The sequence below is a fragment of the Monodelphis domestica genome, chromosome 7, assembly GCF_027887165.1.
Source record: "Monodelphis domestica isolate mMonDom1 chromosome 7, mMonDom1.pri, whole genome shotgun sequence".
Classification (NCBI taxonomy): Eukaryota; Metazoa; Chordata; class Mammalia; order Didelphimorphia; family Didelphidae; genus Monodelphis; species Monodelphis domestica.
In genome coordinates this window covers 134,356,628-134,384,156 of record NC_077233.1, presented here as the reverse complement: position 1 = coordinate 134,384,156, position 27,529 = coordinate 134,356,628, and the positions used below count along the sequence as shown (strand labels likewise).

General features: G+C 37.3%; 1 protein-coding gene across 1 annotated transcript in view; it reads left to right on the top strand.

The window, feature by feature from the left end:
* Window positions 1–27,529, top strand: part of GTF3C1 (general transcription factor IIIC subunit 1) — a 142,662-nt gene that overhangs the window by 46,719 nt on the left and 68,414 nt on the right. The window contains exons 7-12 of the mRNA XM_001369925.5: window positions 1,377–1,544; window positions 8,122–8,237; window positions 9,379–9,679; window positions 14,720–14,934; window positions 23,457–23,599; window positions 24,169–24,322. Of these exons, the coding sequence (XP_001369962.2) occupies window positions 1,377–1,544; window positions 8,122–8,237; window positions 9,379–9,679; window positions 14,720–14,934; window positions 23,457–23,599; window positions 24,169–24,322 (1,097 nt within the window). The remainder of the gene's footprint in view (window positions 1–1,376; window positions 1,545–8,121; window positions 8,238–9,378; window positions 9,680–14,719; window positions 14,935–23,456; window positions 23,600–24,168; window positions 24,323–27,529) is intronic.

Here is a 27,529-nt window from a genome sequence, read left to right as displayed (position 1 = left end):
AAATTTTTAAAAAGGTATATGGGAACAGCTGGGTAGCTCAGTGGAAGAGAGCAAGGCCTGGAGACAAGAGGTCCAGGGTTCAAATTTGTCCTTAGATACTTCCAAGTTGTGTGATCTTAGGCAAATCACTTAAACCCAGCCTAGTCCCTTTATACTCTTTGTCCTTGGAACCAATACTTAGTATTTACTCTAAGGCAGAAGGTAAGAGTTTTTTAAAAACAAGAAAAGAAATTATAGAAAGAGCTTTGAAAGCAGTGGCAACAGCAGAATAGAGGTGGGCAAGTGTGGGATTTGTTTGGGAATAGCAATTAGTGTAGTTTTGCCAAAACACGGGGTCTTTAGAAAGGGACTGATACAAGATAAGGGTGGTAAGATAGTTTGAGGTTGGAGAGTGGAAGGCCTTCAAGGTCAAACTAAGGTGTTTGCATTTGAGTCTATGAATATTAGGGAGTAGGAAGATAGAAAAAAGGGATTTTGTGTCAGGGAATGATGTGCTTAGAATACACTTTAGGAGATTAACAATGAAACATTTAGGACTTCTTATATTCTGGCTCTGTCCATAGGCATTTTTACCTCTATCAATCTTATAGCAAGAACTCCAGTGCTCAAATATCCCAAATTGGCCTATGAGTCCTCATTTTTCCTTCTACCTCCAACTTCTAGGTTGGTTAATATGTCTCCTTAAGACCAATGCTAAAATAAATATTTGTTATCTAGGAGAAAAGGGAGAGTCTTATAAGAGGTTGGGTTCTGTATCCTCTGCACGTTAGGGTGAATAAGTTGACTGGGGGCAACTCAGTTTGCTGTTAGGTAAAGAACTATATTGGTCCATTCTGAAGGGCAGGAGATAACTAAGCCAAGGAGAGCAGGGTCAGACCTAGGAAAAAAGCAACCTTTATTACCTTTGTGAACTAAGGGGAGCCATTTACCTTCTTTGAGTCTCTGATTCAGAGTTTTATAAAATAAAGAAACTGGGAGTTGGTAGTTTTTGAGGTTGCTTCCAACCTTAAATAAATTCCTTGTAGCTTTTTCTCAATCAGTCGTTGATCATTGTAAATTTTATTATTATAAATATTATCATTAAAAAGTCTGCTAAGTTTTTTAAGTTAAAGAGGAGTCCTTATACTTCAGAAGGTTGGGAACCACACATCTAGTTTGATCCCCTTCTACAGAGGAGGAAACTGACACTCAAAAGTAAAGTGACTTGCCAAAGATCACAAAAGTCTTTAACAGAATTTGCTTCATCAGATACAGAAAAGAAGATCGAATTGTGCTGTAGTTGTATTACTTCTTATATTTCCATGTTTATGTTTACATATGTTTTGATAGAATTATTTTTTCCTTTAATGAAAGTCGTTTGCTTATTATATTCCTAGGAACACATGTCATGGTTCGATGTCTCAAGCTAATGAAAGAATTCAAACGAAAAGTAGAAGATGATCACGATCAAGATGATGATGATGATGATGAGGTGATTTCCAAAGTGATCCAGCCTGTTGACATTGTCTACGAGAGAGACATGCTTACACAAACTTATGAACTAAGTAGGTCTCATTATCATGTTATATGTAGCACAGAGATACATCTAATGCATGCTTCTTAGCTAGCTTAACTTTAAAGCATTTTGTCCATGTATAAAAAATTAAGATTCCTATTCACAAGAAAATCCTTCATGGTAGCTATGACCCAGATGCATCCTCTGATCATCCTTCTCTGTGGCTAGAAACCTCTCAAGGCTTTGTGGTCAAAAGAAATCTGCATAGCTGGACCTGGACTTTTCTTTGTACTTGATGTGTTGTCCCCTGTGGAGTTGGGCTTTGAAACTTTGTGAGATTTCCTAAATATTAAAAAAAAGAAATTTAAAGTGGGACAGCTAAATGGCTCAGTGAATAAAGAGTCAGGCCTAAAGACAGAAGGTCCTGGGTTCAGATTTGGCCTCAGATACTTACTAGCTGTGTGATCCTGGACAAGTCACTTAACCCCCCTGTTTTTCTGCTGTGGAACCAGTATTTAGTATATTTTCTAAGATGGAAGATAAAAGTTGTTTTTTTGTTGTTGTTGGTTTTTTTTTAAGACAAATGAGAAAAAAAGAACAAACCTTATAAATGGTTACCAACCTGCTTTTCCAGAGGGAGAAATAATAGAGGGTCATTGAGTACTAAAGAAACCTGGATTAATTTCTTTTACCAGCATTGAGCTTCCTGGGAGAAAGTCAAGTCAGGGGAATATTGGGTTGTACTGGCAAACTACAATATTTACTTTCAAGACTATTTTAAATAGTCAAAGTAAGAAAGATTTTAGGACAAACTCTTTTCCCCTTCACAATTCACATACCACTTTAAAGTTGCCTTTCTTATTTTTTGATTGAGGATGAAATGAAATAATGTACAAAAATCTTAAAGCTAAAAAAACTATAAATACTTTTAAATGTTATCAGTCATTATTAAAAAAAAACTTTTCTGGTATAGCTGTTTTATAGTTCAAACTCCTTGGTTCATTTTATATTTTAAATTTTTTCCTTTTTATTGTTGTGAACTCAATAAATACCAACAAGTATGGACATTTTCCTGTTCAAAAAGAAAAAAGAAAAGAAATCAGAAAAAGACTCAGTATATAAAACCACAATGTACAGTTTAAGGGTTTTTTTTTTTGTATTTCAAGCATAACATACATTAATGTGTTGGTAGTTCAAACATTGCCTTGCTTTTATGGATCTACTTCTCAATATTCTTCTTTCACCTGCTTATTTTAAAAAATTATTCATTGACAGTCTTTTTTTTTTCCTTTTCTTCCTTTTTAGTACTGGTAGCACTATTTCTCCCCAATCTCTTGTCCTCAAAAAACCTCTTCTCAAAATAGTTGTGATTAAAAAAAACAAACATAGATCCACCCATTAGCCATCTTTGAAACTGTATGTGTCAATCTGAGCCCTAATCTATCACCTGCTGACATCAAGGTGAGAAGTAGTCTTCATTATCACAATCCTTTGATTTTACAGACAAGGAAATTGAGCCTCTGGAAGTCAAGCACTTGTCCAAAGTCATACACCTAGTTAGTAACAGAGTGAGGACTACCTCCTGAGTCATCTGATTCCCAGGGCAATGGCCTTTTGACTATATCACAGTGACTTTATTCCTTCTATTTGTATGATCCTGGGACATTCATTCTGAATTTTCTTACCAAAGAAAAATGACACAAAGCCTATTCACCACAGACATCTAGTTCTTCTTTCCTCTCCCCTTCAAGTTTAATCAATAATTTTCTTTATACTGTATTGATTCAGCAGCATCATACTAGCCACTAGAAAGAAATAGAAAATACTATCATTACCCTTAAAGCTCATGAATTATTGGAAAGCCAAGTATGTATTCATGAAATCGAGAATAGTAGAAAATATAATGAAAGGTTGTATAGTATAGACAAGCAGTACTATTGGAATTAAGAGAGAATAAAATTCATAATGGGATGGACTTAATCAGGGAATGCTTCAGGAAGGTTTGGGTCTTGATTGGCTCCATGACAGAAATTCAGAGAGGGGTTTTAAGAAAGAGAATGACATTATTGACAGCAAAAACAAAACAAAATATAATCAAGAATGTAGAAGCAGGAATTAATATGACAGGGTAATAGTAATAAAAAATTTTTAATAGTAAATAATAATAGTAAAAAAAATTACTATCACTAGAGTAGAGAAGTTTTATAATAAATAATGAGTTATAAAAAGAACTAGTAAAGTAGAAACAGCACTGAACTTGGGATGGAACATGTGGGTTTAGATTCTTGCCAGCCCACTCATTTAGCTTTTGCCTGAGACAATCGCAACCTGTAAAAGGAGGATAGTAATTCTTGAAATACCTAGTGTATGGGATGTTGTGAGCAAAGAATTGTGCAAATTGAAGAATTACATATACATAGGATTTACTATTAGTGGATTGTTAGAAATCACGGGGTATCTCTGTGAATTGAGAGTCAGGCCTGGGGTCAAGAGGATCTGGATTCAAATGTGGTCACAGATATTTCCTAGCTGTGTGACCCTGGGCAAGTTCCCAGTTAACTCCAGTTGGTAACCCATATTTAGTTTCAATTCTAAGACAGAAAAATAAGGGTTTTCAAAAAGAAAGCATAGGACTAAGTTGATGGAATTTGTCAAATGTGAGCTTAAGGGATTTGGAATCGAATCATTTGAGGTCTTAATCAGCAAATATCTATTAAGCACCACATAAGTGCTTAAATTTTCTAGGTGCTTAAGTAAGGGAGAACCATGATAAAGTTATGTTTTAGAAAGGTTCAGCTAGTGCCATCTGCAAGATGGATTGAAGAGAAGAAAGACAAAGATACTAATTAGGACATTGTAGAAAACAGCTACTCAGTAGTTAAAGCAATGAGTAGAGTAGTAGAAATGGAGAAAGAACATGTCAAAAGAAAAACTGCTAAAACCAAAAGAACTTGTTGACTAGTAAGAGAAGATTTTGAACTAAAGGGTCTGGGAGAATAATAATAAATACCATTGACCAAAATAAACAAATTAAGAAAGGGATAGGGAAGAGTTATGGAAGGAAACCTTCATTCAATTATTTGTCAAGCATCTGCTAGGAAGACACCATAGTTCTGGAATACTGGTCCTGAATGATTATCTTTAGGTAACTCCTTGAGGTTGGTTAGGTAATTGGTGTCTGGCTATTTTGGTGACTGAGGTGAGAAAAGAAGTCAGGTACATTCATTTCTTCATTCATTTGATTAAGATTTGCTGGGTAATATGCTTAAGGCTTTTCTGTAGAGAGTTAAAGATATTGTGAAGTATTATAAGTGATGTGTGGAATCTGCTTACTTAAAAGAGTTTGACTTAAAGAAATAGGAAGAGCAGGTAGCAAGCTCAAATTAAGATTTTTTTTAATAGTATAAATATGAACATTAAGAGGCAGAAAGAGAGGAATTGAAAATATTAAGATTAGTATGGAGGTAGGCCTGGATTTAGCTTTAAATAGGAGGAATGAAGGGGGCTGTGAAATTGCATACTCATTCTATAATTACTACTTTGTTATGCATGAGAGCATCAATTTTCTTTGCTAATAATTAGATTTAATATGAAGTGTAATAGTCTTAACTCATTTTGAGATAGTAAAATGAGAGGAGCCACAATGTGCATTTTTATATTGTCTATTTTGGTATTAAGATGGAGAGATTTTAGCTTAATTTATGGGAAGGGGGAAAAACACAGCCTTGCAAGTTTTGGTATGAAAAATCTTAATCCCAGAGCTGATCATTCCTGGTTTGAACCTTGTCTCTGCCCCCAATACCCTAATGACCTTGGACAGATCACTTTAACCTCCATAATCTTCATTCCTTTATCTGTAAAATGAGACTGGTCTAGATTTCTGATCATCATTCCCAAAAGTCTATGATCCTTCTTCTCCTTAGGCATCTTTTGATGAGAAAAGACATCTATAATAATAACTACTGAAGCCCCTGCCTTTTCCACAGCCCCATAAAAACCATAAGGGAAGGAGTTCTGGACACTAAACTCATTGGGACCATCAAATAGTTTAACCTCAGAAACAAATGGGGTTTTATTACTAGAAGTGACATTAAACAAGATGTATTTCCCTCTACCTTGCCACCGCACTCATAAGAACACTTGGGCCTTTACATCTACACTGCAGCCGAAATTTACTGTATGTTTTGTCTTCCAGTATTTCAATGGGAGCTCCTTGAAAGTAAAAACTGCCTTTCTGTTTTCAAACCTGGAGCTTAGCACAGTACTTTGCACATAGAAGCCCTTAATAAATAATTTTTATTCATTTGTTTGTTTATTATATTATGCTTTAAGGTTCATAAACCACTATTTCATTTGATCCCCTTGAGAAAGAGTCTATTATGATTTCCACTTTACAGATAAAGAAACTGAGGCTCAGAGTTTAAATAATTTGCCCAGAGTCACATAACTAATGTCTCAAGCAGGATTCAAGCTCAGGTCTCCAGGATTCCAAGTAAACATATTCTCTTCTCTACCACCTAGCTATGAAATGTAAAATGCTTTAACTTTATAAAGCACTTTATGGTTTACCAAATATTTTACAGGTATTTCATTTGACTAAATCCTCATAATAGCCCTGTGAGAGAGATGCTATTATTTTTTTTTCTAAAACCCTTACCTTCTGTCTTGGAGTCAATACTGTGTATTGGTTCCAAGGCAGAAGAGTGGTAAGGCTAGGCAATGGGGGTCAAGTGACTTTCCCAGGGTCACACAGCTGAGAAATGTCTAGGTCCAGATTTGAGTCTAGGGCCTGCCATCTCTATGCCTGGCTCTCAATCCACTGAGCTACCCCCAATTATTTCTAATATACTAAAACCATCTCCTTTTAGTCATACTAATTTATAGAGTCAGAGGATTTTAAGCAGAGTCCAACCCTCTCTTGCATATAAGGAGAGTGGGGGCTAGAAAGGTCAAGTACACGCTCAAGACCACCCCAATCTTAACATGTCCTGACTCCAAACTTGGGGAACTTTCCACTATACTTTCACAATTTCAAAAGCACAAGTCTGGAGCTCTTGATTTTGTGCAATCCTCATGGCAAAAAAGCACCTTGGAGTCAGAAGAATACAGATTTGAAGCAAGTCACTTCAGGCCTTCAAATAGCAGTTTTCTCATTTATAAAGTAAGATATTAACATGTGTACTGATTGCTCCCTCCACAATTGGAATTGTGGAGAAAGTGCTTTATAAACCTGAGAAATAAAAAAAGTGGTTTTCTTAATAGTATAAAACATGTGTGTTGTTATTATTGTTATTATATACACTTCAATTGCCCCTGAGGGCATAATTGCATTATAGCATAGTACAATAATAAGTGGAGAGTGTCCACCATAGACCGCAGAGCCATTACAGTGTAGTAATTGATGATAGTATCTTGAATTTTGTGGTCCTTTATTATTGGCAAAGTACTTTACATACTTTGTTGCATTGATAGTGAATGAATCATCAAGAAAAGTTTAATTTATATTCAGTGTCCTCTGTTTAAAAAGTCAAGGAAATGTACATCTGCAAGGGAGTTCATTTATGCCAAAATTACTATAGATTGTGCATGTCATTACATCTTTCCATATCAGAACTGGAGTGGGGAGGGGGGTTAAAAGTTAGACATATCTCAAGGATCTTAATAGAAAAAATAAGCATAGCTGATATGTGTATATGTATATATACACATGTGTATATATACATACATGTAGTAAATATGTGTGTGTGATTTTGACAACCTCAAAATAAACCTATGAAGTTATTACTAAAAGAATTATTTTCATTGACAGCAAAAACTCTTTCATTCTGTGTGTATTTGTATTATGGTGCCTAATAGAGAGAAGGAACTTAATAAATACTTATTGGTTGGTTGATTGACTACCGTTTATATCTTAAGAAACTGAGGCACAGGGAGGTAAACTACTTCCAGAAAGTCAGTCAGCATTTATTAAGTATATGCTATGTGCCAGGCTTTGTACAAAACACTGGGAGTACAAGAAAGGCAGAAACAGCCTCTGCCCTCAAGAAATGTACATTCTAACAAGTAAATTGCAGAGTTAGGACTTTAAGCTCACGTTCACTGCCCTGTCCTCTGCACCTCAGTGAATATGGCTATCTCAGGATATAGTGGGCTTCCTTTCCCTACCAGTCTTGATAATTTATCTGTAGGAAAATTCCCCATAAAACATCACCAGTAAGGCATCATATTGTTTTCACTTGGACTAAGGACTTTCAGATTCCTTCTAACTTTGAAATTCTGAAGTCTCTGCGGAAATCTTAATTAATAAAAGGGTGGTGTATCTGGACAATCAGCATTTGATTTCTTAATGTTCAGTACAATACTCTAAATCAAAGGAGATGGCAGAATTTCAGGTATTTGATTGCATTAGGAGATTCTACTACCTTTAAAAATCAGTATGTTTTCCAGAAGAAAAATAGTCTTACCCCTTGATGACCTCAGCAGGTCAACCCATCTTGTCTTTTTAGGGTTAATTTATCTTTTTTTTCCTCTACTTCCCTACCCCCATGGTTTAGTGCAATGCTCTATACTTAGTAGACCCTTAATACATTTTTATTGAATGGATATTATCTTCTTGTTCCAAACAGTTGAAAGCAGAGGCACCAAAGGAATTTCCCAGGCTGAGGTACGAATGGCTATGAATGTGGGGAAATTGGAAGCAAGGATGTTGTGTCGTCTACTTGAGAGATACAAAGTGGTCAAGGTAAAATAATGAAGTAACTCCACATTTAGTAATTTGGTTTGTATCTAGATATAATATGAATACAGAAGAGGGGAAAACCCAGCAACACATCTAATTGAGTCAGAAAACTAAGTAGGACTACCATGTTGAAAGGGGGAAGAACACTAGACTTTTCATCAGAAAATTTTAAGTTTGAGTCTTGGTTCTGATACTGCCTAGGTATGTAATCATAAGCAAATTGCTCAGTCTCGAGGATGAGCCCATTTTTCTCATCTGTAGTATAGAGCTAAAAAAAAAACACTTAACCCTAACTGTCTTATAAGGTTATTGTGCAGGAAACCCTCTAGAAAATTTAAAGTGTTATATTATCTTTATTGAGCATTTAATCGATTAAGTCAGCTCTGTTATTCAGCGACAGGTGGTCAATTTGTATATTAATTGAGCTTTATATTTCTACTCTGGTTTTCAGATGCTCTTTGATCAATTCATTGCCTCTTAGCAACCTGCTAATATATGGAATAGAAAAAGAGATGATAGCAGAGTTGAGCTCAGAACAAGTTAATTGTGGGACATAACAGCAAAAAAGAAAGAGATGAAACCCAAACCCACTCAGGAGCTATGTGCTCCTGGAAACAATTTGGTTAGAGAAGAGGTTGAAACTTTTGGATAAAGATTTGCTATTTGGAATTCAGTTACTTAAGCTCTCCCTGCCCTCTATAGGGATAACCAAGAAGCAAGTGAATCATTTTCAGGCTGTTGAATTGTTATTATATTGCATTTCTTGTCATTAACATGATGTTGGGGGTGAAGAGCTTTTTCATATAGGGAAAGTGGCACAGGTCATTAAGTGGTACCAACATATCATAAGAATTAGAGCTAGAGAGAAAATTTAGAGAGCATCTAGTCCATCTCTTATTTCTCTGATAAGGAACCCAGGCCCAAAGAGTTCGAGTGACCTGCCCAAGGTCAAACAGCCAGAATTTGAAACCAAGTCTTCTGATTCCAAGTGAATATACTATCTTTTGTCCTCCACTGGAGGCAAAGTAATTCTTCAGAATTTTTAATCTGCCCTTTAATTGCCAGCCATGGTTTAACTCACTTGAAACATGCCACCCTGTATCCTCAATTTCCCAGTATAATTAGCTTAATCTGATTTCTTCAGGGTTTCATGGAAGATGAAGGTCGGCAGCGGACAACAAAGTATATTTCCCATGTTTTTGCAGAAGAAAGTGATTTAAGCCGGCAGTATGAGAGGGAAAAGGCTCGAAGTGAGCATCTTACCATGGTTAATTTGGCTCCAGTACCTGAAGAATCTCTTGTCCCTGAAGGGGAGGATACCTTCCACACAGAATCTGACAGTGAGGAAGAGAACACCAGGAGCACCAAAAGAAGAAAAAGAACATCTCAGGGAGACATGGCATCCAGGTCAAAATTCAGTCCCAAGCATTCAACCCCAACAAAGGGTGAGCACCATTTCCCAAGCAAGATAGAAGGCAAGGTGACACTGGTGACACTAGGAGTGACAAGGCAAGGTGACACTAGGATACACTGCCTGTGGGCTGCAGGATTTAGAAGGGTGCATCCTACCAAGCCAGTTACCTTTTGCTTTGTGGTACTGGTTTTGGAGATGTCTTATTTAAAATTTTGTTCTAAACTGGAAGTTCAGTAGCTTCCCTTGCATCAGTACCAAAAGAGGAAGGAACATTGGACTTTCCATCAGAAGATATACAAGCTTTTGGAATATTGGATATGGAATATTAGATCTCATATGGAATATTAGGTTAAGGGACCCTAAAGTTTAAGTTGCTTTCTCATATTGCAGGGATGGGGGGGCCCCTAGAAGCAGAAGTAAGTGCCTTGCCCAGAGTTAAATGGCCAAGAAATAGGAGAGTCTGTACTCAGACTTCCTTCCTATCACTTAAAGTCTACTGTTCTTTCTTCTGTAACACACTGATTCCCAACTTGGAAAACTTGACTCTAATAATAACAATAGTAATAATAGCAAACATTTATACATGCTTAATCTGTGTCTGGCATTATGCTAAGTAGTTTGTCACTGTTATCTCATTGAATACTCACATTAATGGGAGAGAGGTGTGATTGTTGTCCCCATTTTACATATGAGAAAACAGGCCCAAGGTCACATAGCTAGTTAGTGTTAGAGGCCAGATATGAACTCTGCTCTTCTTGACTCCAGGCCTGGCATTTCATCCATTGAGTTCCTGGCTGTCCCATTTTATGAGCTGGATAGCTAATGAACTTTCTGCATACCTGATATTTATCCTTTTTTTTATGACACTATAATTTTCTGTTGCATCAGTTCACTATATTTTATTCAACCACCCTCCAATGGCCAAACATATAGGCTGATTCTAATACTTAACTATGAAAAATAGAACACTCATGAATATCTTTATAAATTTAAGTTCATTTTTTCCTGTTCTGTTTTTTAAGTTAAAGTCTTAGCAATTGGGTAGCTAACTTAGCTTTTCTGAACCTGTTTTGTCATGCACAAAAGGGGGATACTAATATATGCACTGATTATTTCACCTGGTTGTTATGAAAGTCAAATAAACGACAATATGGAAAAATATTTTGTAACAAAAATACTATATAAATTTGAGTTGCCCTAACTGAGAGGCAGTGTGGCAGAGGAAACTGAGGTCCACTTTTGGAGTCAGGAAGGCCGAGGTTCACATCCTGACTCAGCACGTATAGTGTGACTGTCTACAGGTTGCTTCCCTCAAGACCACAAGTTAAAAGAGAGCTGCCAGACTACTTTGTGGAGAGGTTTCCATACCTACAAACATAAATTTGGCTCTGAAAAATGGTTATCTCCCTTATAAATCTTATTATGTAATGAATCCTCATACTCATCACTCTCATTACAGCAGCAACTAAAAACAAAAAAATTTGCACAAGGCATCCAGACCATTCCTTTGCTTCCAGGGTACTTTGAGCCTTCTCATGCCCTTCTGCTGCCAGAATTTAACATAAAAATTTTATATAATGGGAAAATGGAACCTAACCATATAGAAATATTCAGAACTCCTCTATTTTACTTAGAGGTTAAGTCCACAAGCATTTGTTTGTTTGTTTGTTTATTGCTTATTTATTTATTTTATTTTATTAGAGTATTTTTCCATGGTTACATGTTTCATGTTCTTTCCCTCTCCTCCTCTCTTCCCCCTTCCTGTAGCCAATGCACAATTCCACTGGGTTTTACAAGTATCTTTGATCAAGACCTATTTCCATATTTTTAATATTTGCAATAGAGTGAAATTTAGAGTCTACATCCCCAGTCATATCCCCATCGAACCATGTAATCAAGGAAATGTCTTTCTTCTGTGTTACTACTCCCACAGTTCTTTCTCTGGTTGTGGATAGTGTTCTTTCTCATAAATTCCTCTGCATTTTCCTGGATCATTGCATTGCTGCTAGTAGAGAAGTCCATTGCGTTTGATTGTACCACAGTGTATCAGTCTCTGTGTACAGTGTTCTCCTGGTTCTGCTCCTTTCACTCTGCATCAATTCCTGGAAGTCATTCTAGTTCACATGGAATTCCTCCAGTTCATTATTCCTTTTAGCACAATAGTTTTCCATCACCAACAGATACCACAATTTGTTCAACCATTCCCCAATCGATGGATATCTGCCTCAAAGCATGAGGCTGTAAATATTTTTGTACTCATATTTTTCCTCATTATGTCTTTGGGGTACAAACCCAGCAGTGCTATGGCTGGATCAAAGGGCAGGCAGTTCTTTAGCACCCTTTGAACATAGTTCCAAATTGCCTTCCAAAATGGTTGGATCAATTCACAACTCCACCAGCAATGCTTTAATGCCCCAGTTTTGCCACTTCACCTCCAACATTTATTACTTTCCTTTGCTGTCATATTAGTCAATCTGCTAGGTGTGAGGTGGTACCTCAGAGTTGTTTTGTTTTGTATTTCTATAATTATAAGAGATTTAGAACACTTTCCTGTGCTTATGGATAGTTTTTATTTCTTTATCTGAAAACTACCTATCATGTCCTTTGTCCATTTATCAATTGGGGAATGGCTTGATTTTTTTTGTACAATTGATTTAGCTTTTTGTAAATTTGAGTAATTAGAGCTTTATCAGAGGTTTTTGTTATGAAGATTTTTTCCCAATTTGTTGCTTCCCTTCTAATTTTGGTTGCATTGGTTTTGTTTGTACAAAACCTTTTTAATTTAATATAATCAAAATTATTCATTTTACATTTTGTAATATTTTCTATTTCTTGCTTGGTCTTAAATTCTTTCCCGTAAATCTGACAGATATATATTCTATGTTTACCTAATTTACTTAGTTTCTTTATATTTAAGTCTTTTACCCATTCTGAATTTATCTTGGTATAGGTGTCAGCTGTAGATCTAGACCTAATCTCTCCCATACTGTTTTCCAATTTTCCCAGCAGTTTTTGTCAGACAGTGAGTTCTTGTCCCAAAAGCCAGGATCTTTGGGTTTATCATATACTATCTTTCTAAGGGTATTTACCCCAAGTGTATTCCATTGATCCTTCCTCAGCAAGCATTTGTTAAGCACCCGTTATGTGTCAGGCACCATGCTAAGCACTGGAGATTATAAAAAAAAGCAGAAAGATTTTCTGATCCCAAGGAGCTCACAGTCTAATGGGGAAGGCAATATGTAAACAAGCCATCTGCAGATAAGATGGAGACCATCTCAGGGGAGGTGCACTAGCACTGAGAGGGAATAAAGGAAGCATCTTGGAGAAGGTGGTGGTGTATCTGAGACTCAAAGGAATTTAGGAAATGGGGATGAGGAGAGAGAGGACAATCTATGAAATAAAAATACATAATAAGGAACAGAATCTTACATAAAATCCTCAACATTTGAGAAAATAGAACTAAATCTCCCCAAAGTATTTATTTTTTTATGTTCCCTTCCAGGTACATCTGTGATTCTGGTGCCCTTGGTCTTGTCTTCCTTTTCTTTTCTCTTTACACTTCTGTCCTTCCTGATCTCATTCCATATCACTCTGTTGTCTTTCTGTATTTTCTGCATACCTAATAGTTCTCCCTTTTTCGTGGCACTATAGTTTTCTGTTGCACCAACACATCATTATTCAATCATCCTCCAATTGCTGGACATGAGCTGTTTCCAGTACTTACCTATTAAATGTAGAATGGTCCTGAATATCTTAGCAAATGAAGTGCCATTTTTTCTTTCTTTTTAAGTAAACATCTTAGCAATGGGATGTCTAGGCTGACAGACATTATAGGTCCTTTGATTCTTATTTTATATTGCCATATTGCTCTCCAAAATATTTGTTCTGGACTTATATTATCTAAAGATAATATAATGGATTGGAATTCTGTAACCTCCCTTTCAGTAACTCAGGCTTTCAAGCCATGAGGTTTTCTGAGTTTTACCCAAATCTGTCTTGCTGCATTTTTGGCAGTCACCCAGCCATGGGTCCTTATGAAGTAAGAGGTAGTGCTGTTAATACACTGAAATAAGTCAAGCAAGCAAAACTAAGAGAAATTCTATGCTCACCACTAGGCTCCTGAAGTTAGTCTTGCTCTTGGCTAGTTTTCTTGTTCAAGTGATAGTCACTATCTTTCCTCCCAAATCTTCCCTCTTCCCAGCTTCTCTGTTGTTATCAAGGACACTACCATAATTTCAGGACCCAGACTCACAATCTAGATGTCATCCTCAACTTCTCACTCTTTGATCCCCCATATACAATCTGTTGCCAAGGTCTATCAATTTTGTCGTCATAACATCTGTCACATATATATACCCCTTTTCTTCTCTGATGCTGGCACCACCCTGTTGCAAGCTCCTGTCTCATTACTGAGCAGTAGCCTTCTGGTTGCTCTCTCTAGCCTTACTTCAGGCCAACCTCCATTCAACTATCAAATTAATCTTAAAGCATCATATTGACCATGTCACCCTCCCCACCCCCACCCCAACTTTATAAACTCCAGTCACTTCCTGTCATCTCCAGGATCAAATATAAAATCTTTTGTTTGGCATTCAAAGCTCTTAATGATGGGGCCCCTTCCTGCCTTTCTAGATCTTTTATATCTGAGAACACCACCCCCTACATATTCTTTGATTCATGATCCTGGTCCCCTTGCTGTTCCTCACATAAGATTCTTCATTTTCCAACTTGGAGCATTTTTAATACCTATCCCCTGTGCTTCAAATACTCTCCCTCTGATTCCTGGCTTTGCTGGCCTCCTTCAAGTCCCAACTAAAATCCATCTTGTACAGAAAATCTTTCTCAATCTCTCTTAATTCTAGCACCTACCCTCTGTTGGTAATCTCCAATTTATATAGGTCCATAGTCAATGCATATTGTCTCTCTTGGTAGACTGCGAGCTTCTTGAGGGCAGGAACTGCCTTTTGTCTTTCGTTGTATCCCTGGTACTTGGTGCCTAACACATGGTAGGCTTAATAAATGTTTATTGGCTGACTGATATGACCACTTTTGATCATTTTCTTTCTTGTAGCTGGATGGAGGTTCTCAAGTCTACATTCAACAAAGAAGAAGCCATCTTCTTCCCTAGGATCTACTGATGAGATTGATGAGACCTCAGGGACCTTTGTTGACAACAGTTTAGACACCTCTAAAGGCTCTGAGGCCAACATCTCATTTGGCACCCACTCCACTGATGAAGATGGGGATGTGGCTGTGATTGAAGAGGTTAAACTTGAAAACCCAAAGGTGAGTTCTGGCTGTTGACCTCTGGTTTATTTGGTCTTTAACATGCTTGACATGTAGTAGTCTTTCACAAGTAAGATTTGTTTCATTTTTTACCTTTCTTTTCAGAGGGCCTGTGTCATGATGCTAATATAGGAAAAGTGATAAAGAATATATTTATATATTTCTCTGGCTGCCCTTGCCCATTTTATTTTACAGTTGATTTCACCTGCTTAGATGAGGATATAAAATTTTAAACACTGAATAACATCTTATACTTCAGTTGCCTTATATTTTCCTTATATCTGTACTCCTTTTGTATACAGTTTGAAATCTTCACAAGGGCAGAGACTAAATCTTTTTTCAATTCTTTTATCCTCGGCACCTGACTCAGTTTGTTGCACATACATAATAGGTACTTAATGAATATTTGTGGCAATGGTTTGTTGGGTTGCCTGTAAGGGCAGACTCTCCTATTACTTTTTATTCCCCCTTTTTAAAATTTAGAATATTTTTCCATGGTTACATGATACATGATTCCCCCCTCCCCCTGCTCTTTCCTCACCCTTCCCGAAACTGACAAGCAATTCCACTGATTATACATGTATCATTGTTCAAAACCCATTTCCATGCTATTCCTATTTGCAGGAGAGTGATCTTTTACATCAAAACCCTAATCATATCCCCATCAAACCACGTGATGGATCATATGTATTTCTTCTGCATTTCTGTTCCCACAGTTCTTTCTCTGGATGTGGATAGCGTTTTCTCATAAGTTCCTCTGGATTGTCCTGGATCATTGCTAGTAGAGAAGTCCATTACTTTCAATTGTGCCTTAATGTATCAGTCTCTATGTACAATGTTCTCTAAGAAGATTCTTTTTTGGGGGAAAGGGGGTGTGTTTTTATTTCAAAAAGGGAAAAGTTAAGAGGGTAAGGGGAAATCCTAACACTGAGATTGCTAATTAAAGTAACCCAAAATCTAAAACCTTCACATGAAGGATCTTCTTAGAGTTAATCTCTTCATACTGTCTCCCTGATATGCTAAGCTGTAAACCCAGTCTCTGAATATCTATCATACCCTAAACCCTCCCTTGGTGTTATTAGAAATACTGGACAATACCAAATCAGGCTGGAATCCAGGGAGAGATCCTAAGTCCAGATGGAATTGGACCTCATCTTACAGCCAGCTACAGATGACACAGCACAGATAGCTTCCTTAGATCTTCTTCAGGACCCACAGTACAAAACCAGCAACACAGCATTAACACAGGATTGGGTCAAACTCCTAGGACTTGGCATCCACAGCCTCCAGGATCAAATCCAGAGAAAGACAGAACAACAGTTCCTGAAGTTTTTAGCTCCTTTCCACATTCCAGAATTCTTTTTTCTGCTGGTCTCATGCCACTGTGTTCTGCAAACGTAAACTATTCTTTTCCTTATAACAATGGACACCCCCCCCCCCATTTTCCATTTTTTTGCCACCAAAAAGAGTATGGCTATAAATATTTTATACTAGTCTTTTTCCTTCTTCTTTGAGGTTCTTATGATAGGAATTTGGTGAGCAAAAAACAAGAAGGAACATAGAAAAAAATTCAGATTTATTGGTTGGGAAGGGGAGAAAGGACCAGGGGTAAGGAGAGTCTACAAGTTATCTTATAATCTAATGTCTATAAACTATCTAAAGCTAAGCAGTAAATTTCCCAATAACTAAATCTCACACAAGGAGTCCAATAAAATGGACCAGGATCTTTAGTTGATTAGCATCCAAACAGGTCCAGAGATGAAGTCTGTCTTCAATCTTCTTTACTAAAGCTGCTAGCAGCCAGATTCAAATATTTCTTTCTCTTTAGATGGTCTCAGGAGAAGCCAAAAACTTGTTTTTTTTCCAAGCCTCCTACTGAGGTCCTTCAGGAGAGAACTCTGTCCCTTGGGGCATAGAATCTTATCCCAGATCTCCAGCCTTAGGCTCCCATGTGACTCTTAGCCACATGCTTCTGTCAGTCATTCACTCTGACTTAAGCACTACTCAGTTTGTTGCAAAGTATTCATTCTTTATCACAGGGTACAAACCCAACAGTGGTATGCCTGGGTCAAAGGGTAGGCATTCTTTTAAAGCTCTTTGCATATAATTCCAGATTGCCCTCCAGAATGGTTGGGCCAATTCACATCTCAACCAGCAATGAATTAGTGTCCCAATTTTGCCGTATTCCCTCCGTTATTTATCACTTTCTTTTGCTGCCATATTGGCCAGTTTGCTCATTGTAAGGTGGTACCTCAGAGTTGTTTTAATTTGCATTTCTCTAAGCAGAAGGGATGTAGAACACTTTTTAATGTGCTTATTGATAGTTTTCATTTCATCATGTGAAAACTGCCTATTCATGTCCCTTGACCATTTGTTGATTGGAGAATGCCTTGAGGTTTTGTAAATTTGACTTAGTTCCTTATATATTTGGGAACTTAAACCTTTGTCAGTTTTGTTATAAAAATATTCTCCCAGTTTGTTGCTTTCCTTCTAATTTTGGTTGCATTGGTTTTGTTTGTACAAAACCTTTTAAATTGGATATCAGTCATTAATTTTACATTTTGCAGTGTTCTTTATCTCTTGCTTGGTCTTAAATTCCTTCCTTTCCCACAGATCTGACAGGCATACTATTCTATGTTCACTTAATTTATTTATGATTTCACACTTTATATTTAAGTCATTTACCCATTTTGAATTTATCTTGGTATAGGGTGTGAGATGTTGATCTAGACCTAATCTCTCCCATAATGTTTTCCAATTTTCCCAGCAGTTTTTGTCAGACAGTGAATTCTTGTCCCAAAAGCTGAGATCTTTGAGTTTATCCAGCTTGCTGAGGTCATTTACCCCTAGTTTATTCCATTGATCCATCCTTCTGTCCCTTAGCCAGTACCATATTGAATTGATGACCACTGCTATATAGTACAGTTTAAAATCTCGTACTGCTGGGCTCCCATCCTTCACACTTTTTTTCATTATCTCCTTTGATATTCTTGATCTTTTTTTTCTTCCAGATGAATTTTGTTATAATTTTTTCTAATTCCATAAAAAAGTTTCTTGGTAATTTGATAGGTATGGCACTGAATAAAAATAGATTAATTTGGGTAGGATTGTTATTTTTATTATTTTAGCTCATCCTACCCAGGAGCAATTAATGTTTTTCCAGTTACTTAGATCTAGTTTTAATTGTGTGAAAAGTGTTTTGTAGTTGTGTTCATATAATTCCTGTGTTTGTCTTGGCAAATAGATTCCCAAATATTTTATACTGTCTAGAGTGATTTTAAATGGAGTTTCTCCTTCTAACTCCTGCTGCTGAGTTGTGTTAGAAATATATAGAAATACTGATGCTTTATGTGGGTTTATCTTGTACTGTGCAACTTTGCTAAAGTTGTTGATTATTTCCACTAGTCTTTTAGTTGATTTTCTGGGGTTATTTAAATATACCATCATATCATCTGCAAAGAGTGATAGTTTAGTTTCCTCTTTGCCTACTTTAATCCCTTCAATTTCTTTTTCTTCTCTAATTGCTACAGCTAGTATTTCTAGAATAATGTTAAATAATACAGTGATAATAGTCATCCTTGCTTCACTCCTGATCTTATTGGGAAGGCTTCTAACTTGTCGCCATTGCAGATGATCATTGCTGATGGTTTTTTTTTTTACTACATGCACAAGATATTTATTTGTTATTGTTTGGTGATAATAGTCATGTGAATACAAAATACGGATCCAGCAATTCCCTTCCACAGTTCTCTAAGGCAGCAGTCTCCAAAGTGGCTGTCGGGATTCCCGATTAGGTTGTGGCCTAACACAAGAGGTGTATAATCACCAAAACAAATGTCCCCCCCTTTCCCCTTTAGTGCAAATTAGCAATTCCCTTTGTCCAAGGTGACCACAAGACCTCCCAAGCACTTACAGAGGCAACTCAGCTGTGAATCCATTCTCATCCCCTGTCCCTAGGGTTACCTTGTAGCTATGGCTTTGAAGGAAAACCTCTGCTCCAATCCAGGCCCTCATCATTTCTCACCTCAAGTATTCTAATAGACTCCTGATTGGTCCCCCCTGTCTTGTCTTTCCCTTCTCTAATCTATTCTCTTCTCAGCTGCCAAAATGATTTTACTAAAGTACAGATCCTACCATGTCATTCCTCTAATCAGTAAATTCTAGTGGCTCACTGTTGACTTCAGGATTAAATATTATTTCATCTTTATCTCATCCTTTTAAAAATATCCATTTTGTGTAAGTTTTAAAGTGCCCATAATTATTAGCCCGATCATTTGTTGTTCGGTCCTTCTAGTAACATCTGATTCTATTTGGGATTTTCTTTTTTTTTTTAATTTAAATTAATTTATTTAGTCAATTTAGAACATTATTCCTTGGTTACAAGAATCATATTGTTTCCCTCCCTTCCCTAACCTTACCCTTTCCATAGCCGACGCGCAATTTCATTGGGTATTACATGTGTCCTTGATCAAAACCTATTTCCATGTTGTTGGTATTTGCATTAGGATGTTCATTTAGAGTCTTCATCCCCAATCATATCCCCTCAACCCATGTAATCAAGCAGTTGTTTTTCTTCGGTTTCTATTCCCACAGTTTTTCCTCTGATTGTGGATAGTGTTCTTTCTCATAGATCCCTCCAAGTTATTCAGGATCACTGCATTGCCACTAATGGAGAAGTCCATTACATTCGATTGTACCACAGTGTATCAGTCTCTGTGTACAATGTTCTCCTGATTCTGCTCCTTTTACTCTGCATCAATTCCTGTGTTTTTCTTTTCTTGAAGGTTGTTTCACTTTGTCTTCTTGTTGGTTCTTTCACTCCTATATTCTTCTTGTAGCAATATTTTAATCTTGGTTGGAGAGGATTTTCATGGTGAAATGGTACTGCTCTTCTAGTTACTCCTCCATCATGGCCTTAACCCTGGAGGTCCCATCACTTGGTTTGTTGACTATGATCTTTGCCAGATCTTTCTCCTCCTAAGGAATCTCTTTACAAGTTAGAGCAGAAGTCTCTACTTACATAAATCTGATAGATTTAGAACTGGAAAGTGTGTCAAACTTGAGTTCAGGACTTGAAAGATAAATTGGAAATGATAGAGAATATTCTTAAACAAAAAGAAAAAAGTCTTCCACAAAAGTCTCTTAGAGACTTCTCATTTTTGAGATGAGGAAATTGAGATAGAGATATTGGATCATTTGCCCATCCATGGTCATACAGCTCCAAAATGTGAAAGGTGTAATTTGAACCCAGATCTTCCTGATGCCAAATCCAGTCTACTGTCCACCATAGTACATTATATCTTCTCTGCTATGTGTTGGACACTTCTGAGTCCTTCAAAAAATAGAGAATATAAGTTGTGTCTTCATGGAGAAGGTAATTGGGAGGAGGAGGAAGGTAAGAAAATATATTTCTATTGCACATTATTACATAATTGCATTAGAGTTACAAAACAAAGTGCTGTGTGAAGTCCGAAGGCTAATGTTATCACCACTCAGAGCAACAAAGGAAGCCTTCATGGAAGAGGTAGAATTTGATTTGGTATTTAAAGGATAGTTAGGAATTTTAACACATGAAAGGATTGATGGGAATATAAAGCATAGGAAATAGTGTGATAAGAGCCATGCATGGGGGTGATAGAAAACAAGGAACATTTGGACAATAGAGAGTAGTCTGTGTAGGCTGCAGCATAGAGTACTTAATTGGGGTCATAGATAAGGCTGAAAAGGTGAAGCAGTGACAAAGAGTGGAGGCTTCTGTATCCCAGGGAGGGGAATTTGAACTTGGTAAATAATAAGTCACTTGAGGTTTTTTCTGCAAAGGAATAACATCACCAGTTCTGTGCTAATTTTTAGAAAACTACCATCACTCAGTCAACCATGAGTCAAGCAACATGTGTCAAGCACCTTTTATATGCCAGGCACATTTCTAAGAGCTAGGGATACCAAAAAGGCAGAGGCCCAGGCCTTGCCATCCTGAAGCTCATTTTGTAATTCTGTTTTATTTATTTAGATAATTTCATTCTAAAATAGGACAAGGAACTATCTAAGCATCTTGTACCTACTGTTTGCTACCTTAGATAACTTTATTATTCTTTGAGATTCCTGCTTCATTTTGCTAAAAACTGGCTCACCCAAATTTACAAAATAATGTGTAAATTATTAACTAGGCTAAGTTGAAACCTGATAATCTAATACAGATGCTTCTGCCTTCCTCTAGCAGTTCTCCATGTCCTGAAAAGTGCCTTTTGACTTCCTTTTTAAAGTAAAAAAGGCCCCCAGTGAAGCATTGAAGTGGAAATTATATAAAACGGTCATTTTGGGCCAGGCATGTTTGTTTTAAGGCAGCACAGTATGATCAGAGGGTAATTGAAAGACATGAGCACACTGCCAGTACAAGGGAGGTCAGAATCTAACAAGCAGGAAACACCATGCCACCCACTGTGGGTTAGACCCTAGGGCACCTACAAAGACAAAATTACACATTTCCTGCAAAGAGCCCCATTCTACTTGAGAGATACATCATCTTGCTAGAGGCAGATATAGAGGGAAAAGAATGGACTGAGTTTGGAGTCAAAGGATATGGATTCAAGGTCCATGGGGTTCTACACCTCTTTTCAATTATCCAACTCACTCAGCATTTCTGACCTCAATTTCCTTCACTACTAAGAGACAGGTTTAGGTTAGACCTCTGAGATACTGTGCAACTTTATAGCTTTGAAACAAAGATGAATGTATAAAGAGATAAGCAGGAAGAAGGTGGGAAAAGGAGCAGGTTGACTCAAACCAATCAATCAAGCATTTATTAAGTACCTGTTATGTACCAGGCAGAGGCAGCATGGTATAGTGGATAGAGAATTGGCCTGAGATTCAGGAAGCCTTGGGTTAAGGTCCTACCTTTGATACATACTGATTGGATGACCATGGGAAAAGCACCTAACCTTTCAGCACCCTTTGGCAACTCTCTCAATACTGGAATTTGTAGAGAAAGTGCTCCTTTGCATTCCTAGTAGAAATTACCAGGTTCTTATATGTTTGGGCCAAAAATGTTTTTAGACACTGTGCTAAGCAGTAGAGACAAAGAGACAACAGTGACCTAATCCATGCCCTCAAGACCTTCCATTCTATTGAAGAAAGCACATGTAAGTATAGAAGAAGTAAATACAAGGAAGTTCTAAGTTTTGTAGGGAAGCCACTCAGGCTGGACCTGAGTTATAAAGGAAGCTTGGGATTCTAAAAGGCAGAGGTGAGTAAGGAGTGTATTCCAAGGATGGAACACAGCCCAAAGAAAAAAAGCACAAAGATGGGAGGTGAAACGTTATGTAATGAGTGGCAGTAAGTTTGCCAGTTGGGCTAGACTATAGTGTTTGAAGGGAAGTACTGGAGAATAGGTCTAGAAAGGTAAGGTGGGTCCAGACTATCAAGGCTTCATGTAACAACTAGGAGTTTGCATTTTATTCTGAAAGAATAGTGAGAGCTTTTTGACTCAAGAGAGTGATATGGTTAAATGTGCCTTAGAAATATCTTTTTGATCACAGTGTTGGAGAAAGGCTTCTGCAATGAGACCAAGTAGGAAGTTATTTCAATAGGCCACACAAGAAGCAATAGAGAGGTTGTGATGTGAATGGAAAGACTAGAGATGTGAAAGAGATTGTAGAAATAAAACCAAAATATGACAACTCGTTGGAATTTGCACTAAAGACAATTAGAAATCAAGGATGACTCCAAATCTGTGAGGCATGACAGAAATAGGGAAACTGAGAAGAGGAATGTGTTTTGGGGGTAAGATAATGAATTATGACTTGGATGTGTTTTATTTGAAATGCCTTTGGGAATTTCATTTCCAAACATGAGATATGCAGCTCAAAAGGAATATTGTTGCTGCTTTTTTCAGTAGTAAGTAGCCACTTTTCAATTCTTTGCCTGCCCTAGTGGGAACAAAACCCAATTGACTTTATCCAAAGTGTTCACTAATGGAACAACTGAATTTAAATGAAAGCATAACAGATTCTGCCCAGTAGTAATAACTTACTTTTCTATAGTACCTTATGATTTACTAAGTGCTTTTCCTCATAACAACACTGCAGGGTAAATAAAGGAAATATTTTCTTTGTTTTTTATAGATAAGGAAACAGAATCTGAGAGACCTTGATCATATAGATATAGCTACTAATTGTTAAACCCAGGTCTTCTGACTCTGAACCCAACACTCTTTCCATAATGCCATATTGCCTATCACTGGAAGGAAAATGGAAGAAAAGGAAATGAAATGGATAGATTGCTAGGAGTATGAAACTGCTTTCATCTATGAAGCTGGTGTTCTTAAAGTCCTTCATGTGATTCTGCTCACAGATAGCAATGTGTAAAGAATCTTAGCAATGGAAGACATTGTTCTTGCTTTGTTTTGCTTTTAATTTATATAAGCAGGTAAACGTTTCCCAAGGGGATAAATGCTCCAGTAAATGTATTAAAGCCCAAGTTTTTTTCTGGATATCCACCCAGTTTTACCTTTGATGTTATCTTAGGAAAATAGCTCTCTCCAGAAAAAAGGGAAGAACTCTAAGACTTCAGCCCAGGAAAAACCTCATGAAACATATCGGGTGCTGAAACGACGAAACTTGATTATAGAAGCTGTGGGCAACCTCCGCTTAATTGAGAGCTTATTCACGTAAGAGAGTTACTGCTTTTGTTGCTGTGACAATAATAATAAGAAGAAACAACTATCAAAATCAAATTTATTTGGAGCCACTTGAATGTTGAAATTAATTATCTCCTCAGTCCTCTTAGCATCCTTGGGTAAAGCAGATGGAGAAGCAATCTGACTTTAGATAAATCTTTGTCTAAAGACAAACTAGAGGGGGAAGCAGGGTGTCTCAGTGAATTGAGTCAGGCCTAGAGACAGGAGGTCCTAGATTCAAATCTGGCCTCAGACACTTACTAGCTGTATGACCCTGGGCAAGTCTCTTAACCCCCATTACTTAGCCCTTACCACTCTTCTGCCTTGGATTCTAAGATGGAAGGTAAGGGTGGTTTGTTTTTTTTTTTAATAAATAAATAAATCTTTGAAAATAAATAAATAAAGACAAACTAGACTATTCTTTCTGTTATCCCAAATACAGCCTTTCCTAATCACCAAAACAAGATTCCTAAATTGCAACTTAAGTGCTATGTCTGGTTCTTATTTAGTTTCTATTGACTGCATGAATAAGTTATAAGTTCCTTTTTGTGATGACCCAGGCTTCAGAAGATGATCATGGACCAGGAAAAGCAAGAAGGAGTATCCACCAAGTGTTGTAAGAAGTCCATTATTCGCTTAGTCCGGAAACTATCTGAGGAAGGACTTTTGAGGCTATACCGAACAACAGTTATCCAAGACGGCATTAAAAAGAAGGTAATCTTCTGGATACTCTTACTCTCACCAAAGAAAAAATATTCCCTCTCCTCTCTTCCTTCTCCACTGTTCCTCTCTTTTCATTTTCTTTCCACCTTTCTCTTTTCTGTCCTCCTTTCCTCTCCCATATTCCACTTTTTCTTTTTTACCTTCCCTACTCTGCTTCCCTTGCTCTTTTTCCTTTTGTCTCTATAACTCCACTTCCTCTTCTTCCCCACTGAAGTTAAAAAATAGAAATTGTCCCCCTTTTAAAGACATGGGAAAGTAATTTGCTTGCATTCTACATGCTGCACAAATAGTAAAAAAACAAACATTCCTTACTGTGAAAACCTGATTATTGCTACAGAAAGACTTGCAAGCAAGTGCAAGCCATGGAACTTTGAAGATTTGTCAATCAGAAAAATTCCAGAGAAGAATGTGGCCAGGGAGAAGGCAGTTTGAATAAGCTGGCCACTGATTTACTCACTTCTTCCTTGAGACTCTGAGGAAGAAAGCTGACAGATTTACTCTGTAGTTTCTGGCTACTGGTTTCAATTTGAAGACTTGAGCTTAGCTCTGAAGATCTTTTCAAATTATTAACAATATTCCCTTAAAGACAATTCAACTCTACTTTCTTGATATTTAATTTATAATAGATTAGGGGTACCCAAAATTCCCTCTACCCTTATTCCCCACTCCCTACCCTTTCTTCCTTTAAAATAAATCTTTTTCCTGTATTTTGAAATGTCTATTGAAAACTGTTATCACTTACCATCTCTGAATAGCTGTTAGGATCAAATAGAAGAAAGCAAGAAGGGGGGGGGGGGGGGGAAGAGAACTGAGAATTCAGTCTCTCCTTGACCTTATTTCTTAGAGTCATTTTTCCAGCTTTTCTCTTTACCTTAAATACCCTAGTAATTGAGCCTCCAGCACATTATACTTGTGCAATGCTTTGTGGTTGACAGAGCACATTAAAAACTGACATTCATGTAGTGCTGGATGATCTACAGAACAATTTTCATGATCTCTTTTGAGCCTACATTATCCCTGTGGTAGGCAATAGTCACCTTTTATAGGTGAAGAAACTGAGGTTTATTAAAGTTAAGTCATTTGCCCAGTGTCCTGTAGGTCACAAGTGGCAGAAACAAAAAGGAAACACAGATTTTGTGAGTCCATTACCTCTCTATTACACTAGGCTGTTTCTCTGGTAACTAAACCAACTCTTTAGCCAGCCCTAAGGAACTGGAGAAAAGGTGTGCTTATTTCAACTTACCATGGTGTTGCTTAGAGAAATTAAATAATATTTAGAAGGTGGAATTTTAGATTGAACATCAGAAAAATTTCCAGGGAGATATGCAGGAAATCATCCCATAGGAAAAAGTGGAAGCAACTCGATCAGATAACAGTACTGCTGTTTTTCAGTGAGGAACATTATATCTTGTTTGTCTCAACTCTTTTTCAGGAAATTTGAAGTTATGGTGCATTCCCTTAGCAACTATAAATCAGTCTTTTTGCATATATCATGTCATGCATGTTATAAGGTATGAATATATAAGGTAGTGTTAGCTCTGCATTGAGTCCAAAGGAAATAGCCCTACAGGGACAGTTGTTTTCTATTTCCTGTCATTTTTTATCTCTCTCTCTCTCTCTTCAGTTTCTTTCTTACTCTAACTTTGGCATCACCTTTTTTTTTTTAAAGAGAAAGCAAGTCTATAGCCTTTGTGAGAGTAGTCATAAATAATAAGTGGAAAAAACACTTTATATCAATTATTATACTTGAACCTTACAAGAATGCTTTGAGATAAAGAATTTAAGTGTTACTCCTGTGCTACATAAGAGAAAACGAGATGAAATGATTTACCCAAGCCCACACAGCCAGACTTGTTAGTGGCAGAGCTGGGAGCTAAATTAAAATCTTCTGATCCCAAGATTTCATAAGTTACTAACTTCATATAATTCAATAATTCAATAATTCAAGAAATACTATGCCAGGGGGGCAGCTGGGTGGTTCAGTGGATTGAGAGCCAGGCCTAGAGACAGGAGGTCCTAGGTTCAAATCTGGCCTCAGACACTTCCCAGCTGTGTGACACTGGGCAAGTCATTTAACCCCCATTGCCTAGCCCTTACCACTCTTCTGCCTTGGAGCCAATACACAGTATTGACTCCAAGACGGAAGTACTATGCCAGTACTATATCCAACCAGGAATGACTAGGGTAAAAAATAGCTTTCTTTTGTGCCCTCTCCAACTCTAATATTTCATCCTGGCATGGAGGGGACCCTGATTTCCCTAAGGCTGTACTTGGGGAACACAGAGTCTGATAACTCTAGCCAAGCTTTGAATGTCAGACTGATGATAGACTGGATACCTGTATTCTAACAACCAAACTCAGATGTCCCTGGAAGCTTGACTATGAGTTGATATATATTTTGACCACAATTCATGGAGGTAATCTTCTAGGTGGTGTGAACTGCCTTGATGCCAAGAACCCTCACTCCTGAAATGCCAGCATTAAAGTAAGACCCATGGAAGTAAGAGCCCAACTACAGTCTTTTGGCAATAGTACCCTCTATTTCCATTGGTTTTTAATTGAAAACTTTTGCATATATACATCACATAGTCAATATCTCCACAAAGTTTTTGAAGTCTAAAGTGACTGTGTTCTGTAAATGAGAATTTAGTTCCACAAATCATAGAGCAAGTCACTCAATGTAGCAGGCTAGAGCATTCAACACTCCCTTCCTTTCACTGAAGAAGTAGAAGACTAGGTGCAGAATATGGCATATGTTGCCAATTACAATAGAAGGATCAACTAGTTTTACTGAACTTTAAAAATATTTTATACAAGGGAAAGTTCACTGGGCAAATGAGTAGTGTTAGGGGTAAAATTAGAGTTGTTGACTGAATATATTATTTTAGTGGTCGCCCGGGATTGAAATTCAATCCCAATAAAATACTCAAGTCAGTTTGGGATTTTTATGATGGTTTAATTACAATAGTAGGAAGAAATTAAGAGGAAGAGGGTAAGGGTAGGAGATTTTTCTCTGGCCTGGAGTATGTCAAAGGGAGTTCAGAGGCCTTAGCCAAGGGGCTTTCTCAGAAGATTAAATCTAGCTTGGCTTCCAGCCATGAGGTCTCCTTCGAGATGAAGGCCTTCCTTAGAGGATAGTGCCTTTTCAGGAGGTCAAGGAAAGGAGGAATCAGCAACCTTACCACTCACCAAGGTCAC